The 17,806-nt window shown below is 49.9% G+C and overlaps 1 protein-coding gene across 1 annotated transcript in view; it reads left to right on the top strand.

The window, feature by feature from the left end:
* Positions 1-843: 843 nt before the first annotated feature.
* LOC147857845 (uncharacterized) overlaps positions 844-17,806 on the top strand; it is a 30,844-nt gene continuing 13,881 nt past the window's right edge. The window contains exon 1 of the mRNA XM_087327568.1: positions 844-1,323. Coding sequence (XP_087183694.1) covers positions 844-1,323 — 480 coding nt within the window. The remainder of the gene's footprint in view (positions 1,324-17,806) is intronic.

Below are 17,806 nucleotides of genomic sequence, written 5' to 3' on the forward strand. Positions count from 1 at the left end.
GCATCCTGCACCAAGGGTGGAACTGGAACCAGTTCGAATAGAACCAGTCATAGAGCTCCCTGCACAACAAACTATACCGGCGGGTCAGGATACAACAAGACCCGAAATACAACTGCCAGAAGTACAGTTGCCTACCCCACCGGCAGGTCAAGAGCAATCAGAGGCGGAGCAGCCAATGGAGCCGCAACCAGAACCAGAACAACAAAGTGGTCACTAACCAGAGACAAAGTTGTAGCTCGACGCAACCGGACAATACCGACCACTGGCCAACGACACCAACAGCCAACCCTCCGGGCAGACTCAACAACAGGGCACCGGCAACCAATGGCTCCAATGGATTGGAGAACAGATTGCCGGAGTAGTGCACTACATAGAGGCAGAAGAGAAAGCAGAGATGGACTGGTTGCTCGTCACAACCGGAGAACTAGAGATGGCCCGATCAAGGATCTGGAGCTTAGAACAAGACTTGGACCTGGCCACAGAAGAATTGGCCAAAATGGCCTTAACCGGACCACCGATCCAAGCACCGGTGACTCCGGTAGATGTACAGAATAAAGAAACACTGGCACCTGTACATAGCAATAAGACCCCGGAGACGGAACCAATCCCGGAGATAGTGGCGGCGCAAGCAAGAGAGCTTGCTGAATTGAGGGATGAACTAGCCACACAAGAAGCATTACGCACCTGAGAGCGGGACTTGAAGAAAGCGGCAGAAGAAGAGCAACGAAAGACTACTGAGAACCTCCGCCGACAGAAGAGAACCTACGGAAAGGACATCATGCCTATGACCGGCTGAAGGAGGAGAAAGAGAAGGCGCTGCAAGAAAAGGAGAAGCTGCGACGGATGGCGGAAATAGAGATCGAAAGACTTAAAGAAGAACTCCGTCAACAGAAGGATCGGGAAGACCGCGCTTACAGGCAACTCAACCAAAAACTGAACCAGAACACTGATGATTTTGAGCACCTGCACCGAGACTACAAGCACCTGGATACGGAGCATAAGAAACAGCAGGAGAAGATGGCAAAGCTCCGGCAGGAGGTGCATCGAGTTGAGACGGCGCTAGTAAAGGAACGAGTTGAAAGAACCACGCTGCTGGAGGAAGCCGCGCAAGAACATATGGAGCTCCATAAGCAGCATTATGAAGAAAAGGAAAGAGCGACATTGGTATTGCAGAGGTTGCAGACCACCTATCAAAACCAATTGTCACATTACCGGGAGCAGGAGGCGGATACGGTGGCACTAATCAAGCAATTGAAGGACGAACGGCAAGCCGCGGAGGACAAATCGAAGATGGGATTGGAGCAGATCCAGTTCATTGTCCAGGCATGGAGGAACAAGACCAAATTGACGAAAGCTCCACGCAATGGTGGGACAAATGGGCAAAGCACCGGAAAACCGGCAGAAGGATGGCGACGACTGCTACATGCTAACAAAGGAGGACTTCATCACCATAAGAGATGAGTTAGCCGAGGATTTTGTAACTCTGGTGGAGGAACAGTCAACAGTGGTTCGGTAACTTGTAGCCCAGCTAGACGATGATCGACTAGATGCTCAAATCCAGTTTGAAAGCTATGAGTGGACCAGGCTACGAAGAGAAGAAGCAAAGCAGGCGGCGACCGTCAATCTCAATGATGAGGAGCCATCACCGAAGCAAGGACCGAACGGAGACAAGGCCGGGGCAAGTCAACCGGAGTCAAATCCGGCAGAGCAACTAACAGATGAATCACCGCCACAACTGCCGGTATCGGGAGTCGAACAAACGCCATCTAAGGAGCAATAGTCGGAGGAGCCAGAGCCACAACGACAGCAGCCACAACAGCAACAATAGAGTTCCGAAGAACCATTGGATACCCTGGAGCAGAGTATTCTAGATATTTTGGACGAAGGCTAAGGGCCGGATAGTGGGATTCGACGTACAAGGTACTGTCCCATGGGCATGCCATGTGTTACCCGGCCGGAAAAGGAGTTAAAGACCAGAATGTGAAAGGGATTGTTATTCGGAATCTATTTTAATTAAGTAGTGAACGGACGGACCGGAATCGGTATTCCGATCCGGATCCGAACCAGTTCCGAACAGGTGCCAGTTGGCACCGTTTTGTACTCAACACCGGTGACCTATATAAAGGCTCGGTTACAATGTAAAACTTTAACGGAGAGTTAATATAAGCTTCTTGTTTTATCTTCACGTGTTGATTACCGTTCTGTAATAATTGTTATACCTTATGCATGTATTAAGTGAATGCCATATTACTAAGTAGCCAATTAAGTCAGATTAATCGTTGTGTCTTAAGTTATCTCGTCGTAACACCCCATTGGTGAAGTGTCTTCCGTAGACACCCTGTATTAGGCCATTGTCCAGCCCTAAGGATTAACAAAGAACATGATAACAAGTGTTTCCCAATCTGATGATGTATTGTTCGTGGACTCAAGTGCCTCAAATCACATGACAAGTCATCAAGAATGGTTCGTGAATTTGAGGGAACCTGAGAGACTTGGCGTGGTGGAGATTGGTGATGACTCCACACACATGATTGAGCACATTGGAGATGTGGCCCTTAACAATCATGACAACAAGGGCTACATGAAGGATGTACTCCATGTGCCGACAATCACAAAGAATTTGGTCTCGGTTGGCCAAATTGTCGAACAAGGAATGCAAGTACGATTTGACCAGGAAGGTTGCTTCATCGAGGATAAGAGCCAACGTATCGCTCATGCAAGAAGAGAAGGTCGCATGTTTATTCTTGATGCGACTGAGGTGAACACAGCAATGTATGCAAAGGGACTCAAGGCTGAGTCTGATATTGAATTGTGGCACAAAAGGGTTGGCCATGTAAACCTCGGTAAACTGCGATCAATGCAAACAAAAGGGGCTATGCACGGATTGCCACGATTTACTTCGAAACATCCTGATAATGTATGTGAGGTGTGCCAACTAGGCAAGCAACATAGGCATCCATTCCTAAGCGAAAGAAATGTGAGTAAAGGCTTGTTGAACGTCATCCACTCAGATGTATGGGCCCAGCTCAAACAACGACAATCGGTGGGTGTAGGTACTTCATTACCTTCATTGATGACTATTCGTGGCATACCTAGATATGCCCGATGAAGTTGAAAAGTGAGGTCTTCTCCCACTTTCTCAAGTTAAAGAATCACATGGAAATTGAGACGAATCGCAAGATTCGATGCTTACGGTCTGATGGTGGCCAAGAATACTTCTCAACCGAGTTCAATTCAAGACCTTTCTAGAAGAGAAGTGGATTCTCCGGGAATTCTCTTGCTAGTACACACCACAGCAAAATGGTGTTGCTGAGCGGAAGAATTGCACAATTCTTGAGATGGCCCGCACCATGCTGCATGAGAAGAACATGCCGCCCAAGATCTATTGGGCAGAGGCAGCAGTTACGGTTGTGTATATCATCAATAGGTGCACGACCAAGGGTGTCCATGACATCACCCCTCACGAGAAGTATTTTGGGACCAAGCCAGACCTTTCACACTTGAAGGTTTTTTGGCAACATTGTGTTGGAATTGCGGTCCCTTTCGGATGGGATGGTCGGATGTCAATGCCGACGAGCCCGGTTTCGGTTTCGGATCCGGATGATGAAGACCCCGGCTTCGGTGCCGGATGACGGATGTACCCAGAGAGCGTTCCGGATGCAGGGACATATCCGTGAATATGTTCGCTATGGGCCCCTGAGGCTATAGTTGTAAATAGCCCAAAGTCATATAAGTATAAATATGACTTAGGGCAAATAGTTTTAGAGTTGCTGCTTATTTTTCTGTTTTTCCACTCAAGGGGAGTGAAGCGAGAGCAGCCGCGAGAGAGAGAGAGAGATAGAGCGCGAGAGACGAAGAGGTAGACGCCTCTGTGTATTTCCGCCGCCTGTGGCGAGGACAGCGAGCTCAAGGTCGTCGCCTTGCAGCTCGCCATTGTATACTTCTCTGTATAGTGTTTGGTTTGGAGTCTTGTACTCCCGTGGTTTTTCCCGTCTAGGGTTTTCCACGTTAATCCCTGTGTACTCGCGTTTTATTTTGTTTCTACGTGTGGTTCCTATTTTCTGCTCCATTGACCCGCGATTAATCGGTTGTGGCCGACTGAAGAAGGTGAATAGAAGGTTCGATTCCCAACAAACTGGTATCAGAGCGAGCTGTTGCAGAAAATGGAAGGCGGCGGCAGCGGGCAGCCGGGAATGATGGTGCTGAATGCGCTGAATTACGCCGACTGGAAGATCAAGATGGAGGATCTTCTGATTGTTCGGGACCTGTACGAACCGATTGACAGGTCGGAAATACCGAAAGGGGTACTTGAGTCGGAGTGGAAGCTCCTGAACCGGAAAGCCGTAGCGACGATCCGACAATATGTCGATGTGAGTGTCCTACAACATGTGGCGAACGACACCAACGCATATGAGATGTGGAAGAAGCTGTCGGGCCTCTACGAGAGGAAGAATGCCTTGAACCGGACCTCCCTGATGAGGAAGATAGTGAATCTCAAGTACCGGGATGGCGAGAGTATGGTGGAACACGTAAGCACGTTCATGGGATTCGTGAACCAGCTTGCGGCGATTAAGTTCCCGTTGGAGGATGCAATGCAAGCCATCATCCTGATGTGTACATTGCCGGAAAGCTGGGAGAACTTGGTGGTGACTCTCAGCACCTCGTGCACCGAAGATAACTTGTCCTTACAAACGGTAAAGACAAGTATTTTGAACGAAGAAGCGCGTCGGAGAGATAAAGAACCGGCCTCCGACACGAAGGCGCTGCTTACCGAATCGGATCGGGGAAGACAATGGAACCGGAGTCCGCAAAGACGGGAGAAGTCGGGGACCCGGTCGCAGTCAAGAGGAAGGCCTACATGCTTCCACTGTGGGAAGCCGGGGCACTTCCGAAAGAATTGCCGGCATTACCGAAAAGACAACGGAGCCGACGACACCGACTCGAAGAAGTCACCGGAGAGAAACGGTGCATACCGGGGAGCCACGGACCGGAGAGGTTCGGATCGGCGAGGGCAGGATCGGAAAGGAACAACGGCACTCGCGGCAAGTGAGGAAGAAATCATGCTCATCACCGAAGAAGGTGAGCTAAACGTTGCCGGCGATGAGACGACCTGGGTGGTCGATTCCGGAGCATCGTTCCACCTGACCCCGGAGAGAAGATACTTCTCATCCTACACAGCCGGTGAGCATGGCTGTGTTCGGATGGGAAATGAAGGTACGTGCCGGATTGCCGGCATAGGAGACGTGTGGTTGACAACCCCGACCGGATGCAAAATGCTGCTGAAGGATGTCCGACACGTTCCGGAGGTTCGATTGAACCTGATTTCGGCCGGGAGGCTAGACGATGAAGGCTACACTGGTAGCATCCGGAACGGCGTAATGAAGTTCAGCAAGGGGAGCCTGATAGTGGCTCGGGCCCGGAAAGACAACACACTGTACCTGATGAATGCCCGGTTATGTCCGGAAGAGCTGAATGTGGCAACCGACACTGTCGGTGAGCTGTGGCACAAGAGACTGTGCCACATGAGTGAGAAGGGGATGAAGAGGCTTGCAGAAGACAACCTCATCCCAGTGAAGCATGTGCACCTGGAGAAGTGCACCGATTACCTGGCCGGTAAGCAGAACCGAACCTCCTTCCACTCAAGGCCACCGACGAGACGTAGCGCACCATTGGAGTTGGTGCACACTGACGTGTGTCAGGTAGAGACGAAGTCACATGGCGGAGCCCAGTACTTCGTAACATTCATAGATGACCATAGCCGGAAGCTGTGGACGGCACCGTTGAAGACAAAGGACCAAGTATTGTCTGTCTTCAAAGAACTCCACGCGAGAGTGGAAAGGGAATCCGGCAAGAAGCTGAAAGCGATACGAGCGGATAACGGAGGGGAATACCGGGGGCAGTTCCAGGAGTACTGTCGCTCGAAGGGAATCCGGCTCGAGTTTACTGTGCCGAAGACGCCGGAACTGAACGGGTTGGCCGAGAGGATGAACCGGACCATAATGGAGAGGGTCCGGAGTATGCTGGCGCATGCGAAATTACCCAAGGGGTTTTGGGCTGAGGCAATGTCGACGGCGACATACGTGATAAACAGATCACCCTCAGTACCTCTGGACGGAGACACGCCGCAGAAAGTGTGGACCGGTAAGGAAGTGTCCTACCGGCATCTGAAGGTGTTCGGGTGTCTCGCATACGTGCATGTGGCAAAGGACCGGAGAGGAAAGCTAGATCCAAAGACCCGGCCATGCATATTCCTCGGTTACGGCGACGACGAGTTCGGCTACCGAGTATGGGACCCGGTCGACAAGAAGATATTCAGGAGTCGAGACATCATCTTCATGGAGGACAAGACACTCGCCGACTGGGAGTCGGAGAAGAAGATGAAGAGCTCCAAGTCGACCGGTGAGGATCAACTCTACGAGGAGCAGTCCCGACCGGCAAGGGACCGGTTAGCACTCGAGGATCCGGCCGAAGACGGTGTAGAAACAGAACCGGCCGAAGAAGATGAAAATGATACCGGAACCGGCCCCGATCCCGAAATGGATTCGGATGAAGAAGAATCAGAAGAACCGGTTACCGAAGCTCCGGAACGGAGATATCCTCTAAGAGAGAGAAGGGCCCCCCGGAGATTTCCGGAACCAGAGCACGTGCTGCTAACCGACGAGGGGGAGCCGGAGAGCTTTGAAGAAGCAAAACATGACACCCAGAGCCGCAGGTGGTTGAGTGCCATGCAGGACGAGATGGATTCCCTGCATGAGAACCACACATATGAACTTGTGGAGTTGCCGAAAGGAAAGCGGGCACTTCGAAACAAGTGGGTGTTCAAGCTGAAACCGGGAGATGCCGGAAACCCCCCGAGATACAAAGCCAGGATCGTGGTGAAGGGGTTTCAGCAGAAGAAGGGCGTCGACTTCGACGAGATATTTGCCCCGGTAGTGAAGATGACCTCCATCCGGACGGTGCTGAGCATAGCGGCAAGCATGGACCTCGAGGTAGAACAGATGGACGTGAAGACGGCATTCCTTCACGGTGACCTCGATGAAGAGATCTACATGCAGCAACCGGAAGGATTCGAGAAGAAAGGGAAGGAGCACCTGGTATGCCGGTTGAAGAAGAGCCTTTATGGACTGAAGCAGGCTCCCCGGCAATGGTACCGGAAGTTCGACTCCTTCATGACCGACGAAGGGTACCTCAAAACGCAGTCCGACCACTGCGTGTTTGTGAAGAAGTTCGAAGGAGGAGACTTTCTAATACTCCTCCTGTACGTGGACGACATGTTGATCGTCGGACGGGACCAGATCAAGATACGGATGCTGAAGAAGGCTCTTCACCGAACCTTCTCAATGAAGGACTTGGGTCCGGCGAGACAGATACTAGGGATGCACATCATCCGGGACCGGAAGAAGAAGCGGTTGTGGTTGTCACAGGAGAAGTACGTGACAAAGGTGCTTCACCGGTTCAACATGTCGGAAGCAAGACCGGTCGGATCGACCCTCCCGGCAAACTGCAAGCTGTCCAGCAAGCAAAGTCCCAAGACAAAGGCTGAAAAGGAGGATATGATGAAAGTGCCGTATGCCTCAGCCGTCGGGAGCTTGATGTACGCCATGGTGTGTACGAGACCGGACATAGGATATGCAGTCGGAGTGGTGAGCCGGTACATGAGCAATCCCGGCAAAGAGCATTGGAACGCGGCCAAGTGGATACTCCGATACCTGAAAGGCACGGCAAACGTGTGCCTCCGATTCGGCTCCGGTAAGCCCGAACTCGACGGCTTCACCGATTCGGATATGTCGGCTGATGCAGATACCAGCCGGTCCACATCAGGGTATGTGATGACGTATGCAGGGGGAGCCGTTTCGTGGCAGTCGAGGCTGCAGAAGACGGTTGCATTGTCAACCACGGAGGCGGAGTACATGGCAGCTGTTGAAGCCGGCAAGGAAATAATATGGTTGAAGGACTTCATCAGAGAGCTCGGTATCCAGCAGGAGGAGTACCGACTCTACTGCGACAGTCAGAGTGCAATCCACCTTGCGAAGAACGCGGCCTATCACTCCCGGACGAAGCACATCCAGCGAAGATATCACTGGATCCGGGAAAGGATAGAAGACAAGGAGTTCGTGCTGACAAAGATCCACACGGACGAGAACGGGTCGGATATGCTGACCAAGGTCCTCACACCCGACAAGCTGGAAGCATGCCGGAAGAGGATCGGATTGGAAAGACATCCCATGCCGAAGTGAAGGGGGAGTTTGTTGGAATTACGGTCCCTTTCGGATGGGATGGTCGGATGTCAATGCCGACGAGCCCGGTTTCGGTTTCGGATCCGGATGATGAAGACCCCGGCTTCGGTGCCGGATGACGGATGTACCCAGAGAGCGTTCCGGATGCAGGGACATATCCGTGAATATGTTCGCTATGGGCCCCTGAGGCTATAGTTGTAAATAGCCCAAAGTCATATAAGTATAAATATGACTTAGGGCAAATAGTTTTAGAGTTGCTGCTTATTTTTCTGTTTTTCCACTCAAGGGGAGTGAAGCGAGAGCAGCCGCGAGAGAGAGAGAGAGATAGAGCGCGAGAGACGAAGAGGTAGACGCCTCTGTGTATTTCCGCCGCCTGTGGCGAGGACAGCGAGCTCAAGGTCGTCGCCTTGCAGCTCGCCATTGTATACTTCTCTGTATAGTGTTTGGTTTGGAGTCTTGTACTCCCGTGGTTTTTCCCGTCTAGGGTTTTCCACGTTAATCCCTGTGTACTCGCGTTTTATTTTGTTTCTACGTGTGGTTCCTATTTTCTGCTCCATTGACCCGCGATTAATCGGTTGTGGCCGACTGAAGAAGGTGAATAGAAGGTTCGATTCCCAACACATTGCATTTGTGCATGTACCCAATGAGAAGCGGAGAAAGTTGTCATCCCCCCACTGTGTGTCTTCTTATTTTTCTGGTTATTCTCTGTAATTCTTTCTCTTGCTTATACATTCACTCTCTCTCACACACACACACACTACGTTTCTGAATACTAAACTCTACTAGAGTTAGATTCTTTACACCAGTCACGACCTAGTAAGCACCATGCCCCTATGCAAACCTACCACTTCGTTAGACTAATGTAACCAAGTCTTGGTTCCAATGAATAAGATCACATTTTCTCCAAGTACTTGAGGAAAAGAAGAAGATGGGGGTAAACCTACTATGAGTAGCTCCATTGAAAGTAGGGATACAAGTGGTCGCTAGAGCCTAGATTGTTTCTAGAAATCTACAATGACAAGAACAAGAACTTTCCAAAGTAATTAAATTTAAACGTAAGGAAAAAAAGTCATGGTGAGGTTAGGTTCACACAAATTAGTTTTGTTGGCATGGGATACGTCAAAAGTAGAGAAGTTGATGATAGTTTCTCTTGAGAAATCTATAAATGAATTACCAAAACAACTCCATCTGTACCCAAACCCCAGGCAGAAGCTCCAAAAACCCCATGAATACACCAACCTTCTCACGCATAAACAAGAAAAGAAAACAATTTGTGAGATCAATAATTTTGACTTGATAAACTCCATGGTGAAAAACCCTTAAAGAGCACATTGACATCCCCAAATACTTCAACCAAGAATTGAACCCACACACACCTATTATTAGGTTTGTAGGAACAACCCAACACCCTAAGCTAATGCTACACACTTTACTATTTTTTAACCTTCTGCAACAACTCTTGAACTTATAGAGTACACCTACCTCTAGGATACATTTAGAAGATCACCAACAAGGCCAGTTTTAGAGTTGCAAATGTTGCCAGTTAGGAACACGGTCTATGGTTAGTCCTTCGACCTAGACCTCCAAGTGACTGTGTGACAACAAATGGTAGCGTCTGTGCGTAATACTTAGTGGGATACTTCCCGTAACCTAGCAACATATAAGGGAGACAGCTACAACCGAGCTCCTTAGACATTGGGCTAGCACACACATCGTTACTCACTCCTACGCTCTTTAAGAATTACAGACACACAGTAGATTAACCACAGCGCCACACAGATATCAGGGAAGATAGAACTCTATTACGATATGCCTTTTACATTCCAAAATTACACGCTAGCTCTATCAGAGGTATTTTGCCCTTTATATACGCAGGCAGGGTCTTTTAGCCGTTCACGCTTCCCGCATGAACTGTTACATGCGTTACAATATTATTCTATTCCATATTACTGTGCTCTTGCCCGTCGGTTACTATTCCGGAGGACAACACCTGGCACACCTGTGGGACAGTGCCATGGCACGTCGGACCCATCCCTTTAATCTTCCTCCAAAATGGCTTTGATGTTTTGTTCTACTATGGTGTCCGTGTTTGGGGACGGCATAGGGCCCGTAGTCGCGTCGTTGTGTGGTTCCCCTGCTTGTTCTGGAGGGTTGCTCATGGTGTCGTGGTCATCCTGTGTGGGTGGGTCAGGTTCTGTGGACTCTTTGTGGGCTAGGGGGTTTAGATCAGTCATCTACGGGCTTGCGGTAGGTCGTAGTTCTGTTTTGTCTGTCACTTCCCCCGTGATGTCGGCCGCCGTTGTATGCTCTGGGGAGTGGGTTTGCGGTTCCTCTTGGTCCGGGTCGTTCTCCATGTGGTCAGCCATAAGCGTATGCTCCGGTGGATGGGGTTCCACTTGGGCAGTGGTTTCGTTGTCTGGTATTGCGGGGGACTCCGCTTGCCATTCCGCGTTGTTCACCGTAGTGGTAATTTCTGGTGACATGGCCTGAGGTTCCTTTTGTTTGGCAGTATCCGGAATTGGTGTTGCGATGGATTCCTCGTTTGTTCGCGTGTTGCCGGCTTGCATGATATGGTGAAACAGGTCCTCCTGACTTTCGCCAAAATCATCTAGTAGTTATGCGAGTTCTTTGGAATGTTGGTCCACTAGCGTGCGATAGTCCTGCGCTAGGTCCTCGCGTATTGCCGCAATGCTTTCCTCATTGAGTTTATAGAAGCCTCGGTCGTCTTTCCTCCGGTTCTCCCAATCCGCTCGATACATATGCAATTCTGCCGCTTGTGTAGCCCACGCCATCCATCCTTTGTCTAGTGCCGTTTTTAATTGTGCCGTAAACCTCTCCCAATTTGTTTGTAGAAGGATACGCACGTTGTCTGTTATGGCTTGGCAACGGTTGCATGCTTCTTCTACAGATTTCTTGAGGTTTGCAATTTCTTGCTGACTAACTGCCGCCGCTTCCTCATACGTGTTCCTCATACCTGCCCACAGCTGGGATTCCTTCGCATGTAGTTCTTCCAGTTTTCCCATTTCATTGTTCAGGCGGATTTCGAACTGATGCCTTCTCTCCTGTTCTCCCACCAGCTGCTCATCGAACCATGCTTTCTTTTTCTCTAATAAGGCCCAGAGTCCCGTGATTGCCGCTTCTGATTTTTTCTCTTCCTCCCGTAATTGGGCGTTTTCTTCTTTTGTCCGGGTGTGCTATGTTGTCTCCACTGCGAGTTTTTCTTCAAGGGTCTTCACTACCTTTCGGCCGTTGGTGCGGATGTCCTTTTCTCTGTCCGAGGACTGGCGAAGTTCAGCGCGGAGGCGGTCAATCTCTGATTCCGCTAGTTGTACGGCCCGTTTTGCTTTTGAGGCAATGGCGGTTTGAGCCTCAATCTCTTCCCTCAGGGCTTCGACGGCGTTGTTTGGTGGTGGAGCTGCTTGTTGCACCGTAGTCGTGTTATTTTCCAACTCCGTGATGCATTCATTGGCTTTTTGCAGCTTGGCCTGGGTCAGTTTAACCTTTTTCCAGACATTTTTATTTTTAATGGCCATCTCCTTGGCACCGAACTCATGGGTCGTGTCCGGAATATCCGAATACGCTAGGACCTCGCTTTCTGCCGTCAATACGACTTTCCCTCGTTGTGACTGGGCCATAATGATCGGCCGTGGTTCCCAGATTATTTCGAAGGTGGTGTTAGGCTCCGTAGCTGCGGAGCTGTTGCCTACGATCATTGTCTCCGCAGCCACGAGTGCGTCTTTAACTAATCCTCACCCATCTTTCTTGTCCAGCCTCCGCCTTTTCGGCCTGGGGCTTTCTTGTCGTGGTTCGGTGTCGCTTCCTCGGTCCGCGTCGCCTGCTCTTCCTGTGTTGTTCGCGTGTTCGGTTGGGCGGGTTGGGGTTCATCCTCCCACTTTGTGGTGGCTAACTCCGCTAACCTTCACTTCGCGGATCGAGGCGGCGGCGTGGGCCTGCTAGACTGCGGTGCCAACAGGCCTCAGGGTGGGAATAGTGCTGTCAAGTACCGTTGTATGATAGGCCTGAGCTTTTTGCCTCCTTGATATGCGGGCAGGCCTTCCCTTAACATCGGCGCCGTGATGACCCCCCAATCGACCGTACGCCCTTCAAAGGTATCAATGATGATACCTGCCTTCTGCTTGGGCATCCCATATGCGTTTACATGTATGCATCGAACCTCTAATAAGAACTTGGAAATTTCGCGGAAAAAGGGATCCGGGATCTCCTTCGTTCTATATGCCTTGGCGGATGACGAATATGGACCGAAATATCTCTACAACGACTCCGCAGGAGGGATTTCAAAATGCCTTTCACCTAGTGATGACAGGTACAACTTTTTCCTAATGGATGAGTTGGTGACCATGTCGATGTTGAGCTTTCTGGCGATGTCCAGTGCATCCGGGTGTGGAGGTGCCTCCACGACCCTGATGTACCCATCCAGGTCTTTCTCCACGAGCCATCGACGCAAGGCGGTAGAGATGAATATCAGCATAGTCAAAGTAGGCTCGTCGGGTGAAGATTGTTGGTTGTGGTGGGTTTGAGCTCTGTGATAGGATGGAGAAGAAGGTGAGGAAGGGGAGCGATGAGAGCATTGAGATTTAGGAGGTTGATTTCTGTATTGTGTAGAAAACCTTCTATTTCCTTCTTTTTGTGGCCTAGGGTTCATTGGTCAGTGAGCCATCGTGGTGCCGCATGTTCTTGGTCTAGAAGTGTGTGCATGCCTTAAGTCCTTTTAATAGCGTCGCTATCTTCTCCTTTTTTTCTTTTTCTTTTTCTCGTAACGGTTACATACAAGCCTATTTTTACACTATAATACAAGTGGGGCCGTCTACTTACTCCGCGGATTCTCCGGCTTTGTCCTGTCCGGCGGGGAATAGGTTAGGTGGCGTAGGTCCCAGATAAGGTTTAAGGCAAAACCCATTCACTTTCTGTCGTAATACTTCCCCAGCCAGCATGCCCAATTGAAACGTGCCTTGTTCCGCTCCAACTATCCGGTACGGGCCCGTCCAGCGGAATCGTAATTTTCTTGGCATATGCCCCATGTGGGTTTGGAAAACCAGTACCGCTCTACTGACCGCAAAATCCTTTTCCCATGCGTTCCGATGTCGATCCACAAACGCTTTACGCCGTCGTTGTTCTTGCTCCAACACAACCATGTTGTGTACGCGTGTTTCGCCGAGTTCGAGTAGCTGGTGGAGCCTTACTTCCTCCGACTTGGCTTCAGATAGTCAGTCCCGTACTTGAATCCGTAAACTGGGTATTTGAAACTCTACCGGCATAACAGCCTCCATCCCAAACGCTAGTCGAAACAGTGTTGACTATATGCTTGTTTTGTAGCTGGTCTTGTACGCCCATAACGCACTATGTAATTTGGTATCCCAGTCCGTTCTATTTTCATTGAAAATTTTCTTTAATATGGTCTACAATGTCTCGTTGGTGGATTCCGCCAACCCATTCGCCTGTGGATAATATGGTGTACTCTTCTTGTAGACCACGGCGTAATGATGTGTTAGTTCATGAACCACCGTATTGAGAAAGTGGCTCCCCTGATCGTTGATAAGCTCAATCGGACAACCAAACCGACACCAGATGTGTTCATAAAGGAATCTCGCCGTGACAGCCGTCGTATTCTCTCGTAGTGCCTTTGCTTCTACCCACTTGGTGCAATAATCCGTGGCCACCAATATGTATTTATTGCCCATATGGGCCATCGCCGGTGTGAAGGGACCTACAAAATCCAATCCCCACTTTTGGAAGGGATCTAACGGCAATACGGGCTAGTGTGGCATTCTTGCGCCCTCCGTGGGCTAGCCCATCCGTTGACACAAATCGCACTTTTTGCAATAATCGTACGCATCCTTCTGTGAAGTTGGCCACCATAGGCCTGCTTGCCATATTTTCCGGGCCGTAACATCGCTCGCGTAATGTCCGCTTGTCGTGTCGTAGTGAGCCTCCCGTAAGACCGCTTCTTTCTCATCCTGACGTACACCGCGTCGCCAAATGCCATCACTGCCTTTGTGATATAAGATTCCTTCTACTAGGCAGAAGTTACGGCTCCGAACGGCTAATTGTTTCTTCTCGTCCGTGCGTAATTACGGTGGGGGCAGTCCCGTAGTCAAAAAGTAGGTCATTTCCATGAGCCACCGGTCTGGAAAGGTCTTTTCCGTTCTTTCTATTAGTGTTGCTACCCACAAAATGTCTGCATTCGGAAAGTTGTCGTCATCCTTCTGTGCCGTTTCTCCATCATCGAGTCTGCTCAAAAAATCCGCCACTGTGTGTTGCATACCCAAGCGGTGCTGAATTACAAAATCAAATTCTTGAAGCAGCAACATCCATCTCGCCAATTTCCCCGTCAGCGCTTGTTTCTCCACCAAATACAACAGTGTCGAATGATCCACGTGAAACGTGAATTTCCGCCCTAACAAATAATGCCGGAATTTATTGATGTTATAGATCATCCCCAATGCCTCACGTTCTGTCGTGGAATAGTTACGCTCCGCCGTTGATAATTTTCGACTAGTGTAGTACACCGGCCGGTACCAATTCGGCTCTGTGAGCTGCATTAGCGCACTTCCTATTGCTATGTCTGAGGCATCTACGAACACGTGGAATGGCTTCGCCCAAATTGGTGGCTATACGACGGGTGTCTACGTGAGCATTACCTTTAGCGCATCATATGCCTTTTCTTCCATTGCTGTCCATTGGAAGAGAATCTGGTGCACGGCTGCATGCAACGGCGTGGCGAAGTCCGCCAAATATCGTATCATCTGACTGTGCCATCGTATTTGTCCTAAAAAACGATTGAGTGAGTTTGCGTTTGTCGGAGTTTTGGCTTGAGTAATCGCAGAGATTTTATTCAGATCGACCGCTATCCCTTCCTTGCTGACTATATGGCCCAGGAGAGCCCCGCTGGTAACGCCGAAGGCACATTTTGCGGAATTCAAGCTTAAGCGTGCGGTGCGGCAACATTCCAGGCACAGTTGCAAATGCGTAAAATGGTCAGTTGCTCTCCCATATACCGCAAAATCGTCTAAAAAAACTTGCATGAAGGCCGGAATATATTCCCCAAAAATCTCCATGATTGTCCGTTGAAATGTCGCCGACGTCGTCTTTAGCCTGAACATCATGATGACTGCCACATAGACTCCCCAGTCCATGACAAATGTCATCTTCTCTTGGTCATCGGGGTGCATGCGTACTTGGTTGTAACCACTGAAGCCATCTAAAAAACTGTACATGTCATGCCCTGTGACGGCGTCCAGTATGCTATCAGTGAATGGTAAAGGGAATGTGTCTGTAATGGTTACGACATTTAATTTTCGGTAATCCACGCATACTCGTATTTTGCCATTTTTCTTTGGTACGACTACGATCGGGCTTAACCATGTAGCTTGTTTAACTAGCCGTATGAATCCCTCCTTCAAGAGTTTTTCAATTTCTTCTTTTACGCGGGCCACGTAATTTGGGTTCGTGCAGTAGCGACACTGCTAGACCGGTTTCGCGTCGATTGCTAAATTAATCTTATGTTGATAGAACTTCGGATCTAACCCTTCATGTCCTCATGGGCCCAGGCGAACACATCTTTATACTTCTTGAGTAGTACAATCAACGCGTCTCTCTGGTCCGGCCTTAATTCTTTTGCGATGGAGAGGAAACGGGGTTCTGACACCATACCCACATTTACTTCTTCCAGGGCTGAGGCGGTGACTCGTCGTGAAATTTCCATTTCCCTCTCGAACGTTGCCCGTGCTCTACTTAGTTCTAATATGGACTCCGGGTTTGGTTCGTAAGCCTCATCGTCGAGTGTAGTGGTTGTGGCATATTCTGCCGCGGTTTCGATGACGTCGGTTTCGAACAGTGGAATAATCTGAGGGTGCTCGTCTAGGTATGCCTCTAATTCTGTATCATCCACCCTAGCTAGCATATGTATATCTTCCGCGTATAATGGTGTTATGCCCTTGGATTGAGTCGCCCTTTCCTCCGTTGGTACGCGGACCTTGGTGCGTCCACATCGAAAACTGATACACTTGTGTTGCCAGCTCTGCTTGATATTCGTTAAACGAAGCCACGATCTGCCCAGCAACACAGGGTACGCCCTTGGGGCGTCCAAGGCGAGGACTACCGTCGAGATGTTGAAGCGATGTCCACCCACGATAATGCCTACCTTGGGTATCAACCCCAATGGTCGTATTGAGCGGGTATCTGCCATGCGGAGCTAGAACGGGCAAGCCTCCCATTCTGAAATTCCTAATTGTTCACATGTTTTCGCGCTAATTACATTAACGATCGAGCCGCCATCGATTACGCATCCTAGGATTTCCTGACCATGTAATATCAACTTAATAGTTGGGTTGTGGTGATCCACTACTGACGGTCCGTAGCTAATGTCCGTGAAATTCGTGGCGATGCTTACCCCAGGTCTGCTCGTCACCCGCTCTTCCACGGCCTGGCGGAATCGTGGGACTAGTTGCAGCAGCTTCTCCATGGTTAACGTTATCTCGTAGCTTGCAAGTGCTTGCCAAATGGGGTCTGAGGATGGTCCATCCTCCAATAGCTCCACCATGTTTGCAGATTCCTTCCGCATGCGCTCCATATTTGTCGCGTTTTCTTTTTCAACCCATGCTTGGGTTGTTCGCCGTATCTCATCTTGCGCGGCCCAATTAGCCGTTTTTGTTTACTAACGTGTCGTGACTTGCTGCACTTCCGCCGTAATCGTATTGACGGTGGGCCCCTTGCCCTTGCGTATTGGGCATTGTGTGGCATAATGTCCGAGTTGTTGACAAACAAAACAATGGATGCTAGATTTGCCCTTCTCAGCCCGTGGTGGTGTGTGCCGATCCCCCGGTGCGACTTGCTCCTCCCGGTCCTGCTTCATTTGTCGGAGTGTACGCGGTGGTTGCTATTGGTCCCGGTGTGGTTCCTGGTGCCGGTCATCGTCCGAGCTTTCGTCATATCGTCGATGGTCCCGATATTGTCGATGCTTTCCACAAGGTCCATTAAAGCCTCCACGTTTGTTTGTCGGCCGGTAATTCTCATAGCGCCGACCCCCTTTAGTATATTTGGGGTGGCCACAATAGTCTTCATCCTCCGGCTCATCTTCCTCGGAATCGTTGTGATTCCGGCAATTCCAGTAGTGCCGGTCATCACATGGATTGCGATCCATATACTGTGGTCGGTCTTCCTACCTCCTTTGTTCATTACGGCGTGGGGGACGTTGTGTGTCCACGCTGTGTATTGTGGGCGTGGCTATGTTCAACATATTGTACTCGCACTACTCAACTCTGTGAGCTTTCGAGTGACAGATTGGACAATGGATTCGCATGTTGCACTCCACTGCAGAATGCCCCGAATTCAAGCAAATTGTGCACTAGATCGCTTGACGAAAATGTCATTCCTCGTCCTGAGGTAACGTTTGTCGTAATGAGGACATGGAAAACCTTTCCTCATCTTTGTCCAGCTCGAGCTATAGCGCTCTTTCTATGACCATATCGGCCGTTTCCCCTTTCACGCTATTGTTGTTGAGCGTTGTCCGTATGGGTCGGCATAATGCCACCAGAAATGTCTCCCCAACC

This window comes from Azolla caroliniana, unplaced genomic scaffold (genome assembly GCF_043228905.1).
Source record: "Azolla caroliniana isolate FFs.n. ecotype wild unplaced genomic scaffold, voAzoCaro1.0.p SCAF_11, whole genome shotgun sequence".
Classification (NCBI taxonomy): domain Eukaryota; kingdom Viridiplantae; phylum Streptophyta; class Polypodiopsida; order Salviniales; family Salviniaceae; genus Azolla; species Azolla caroliniana.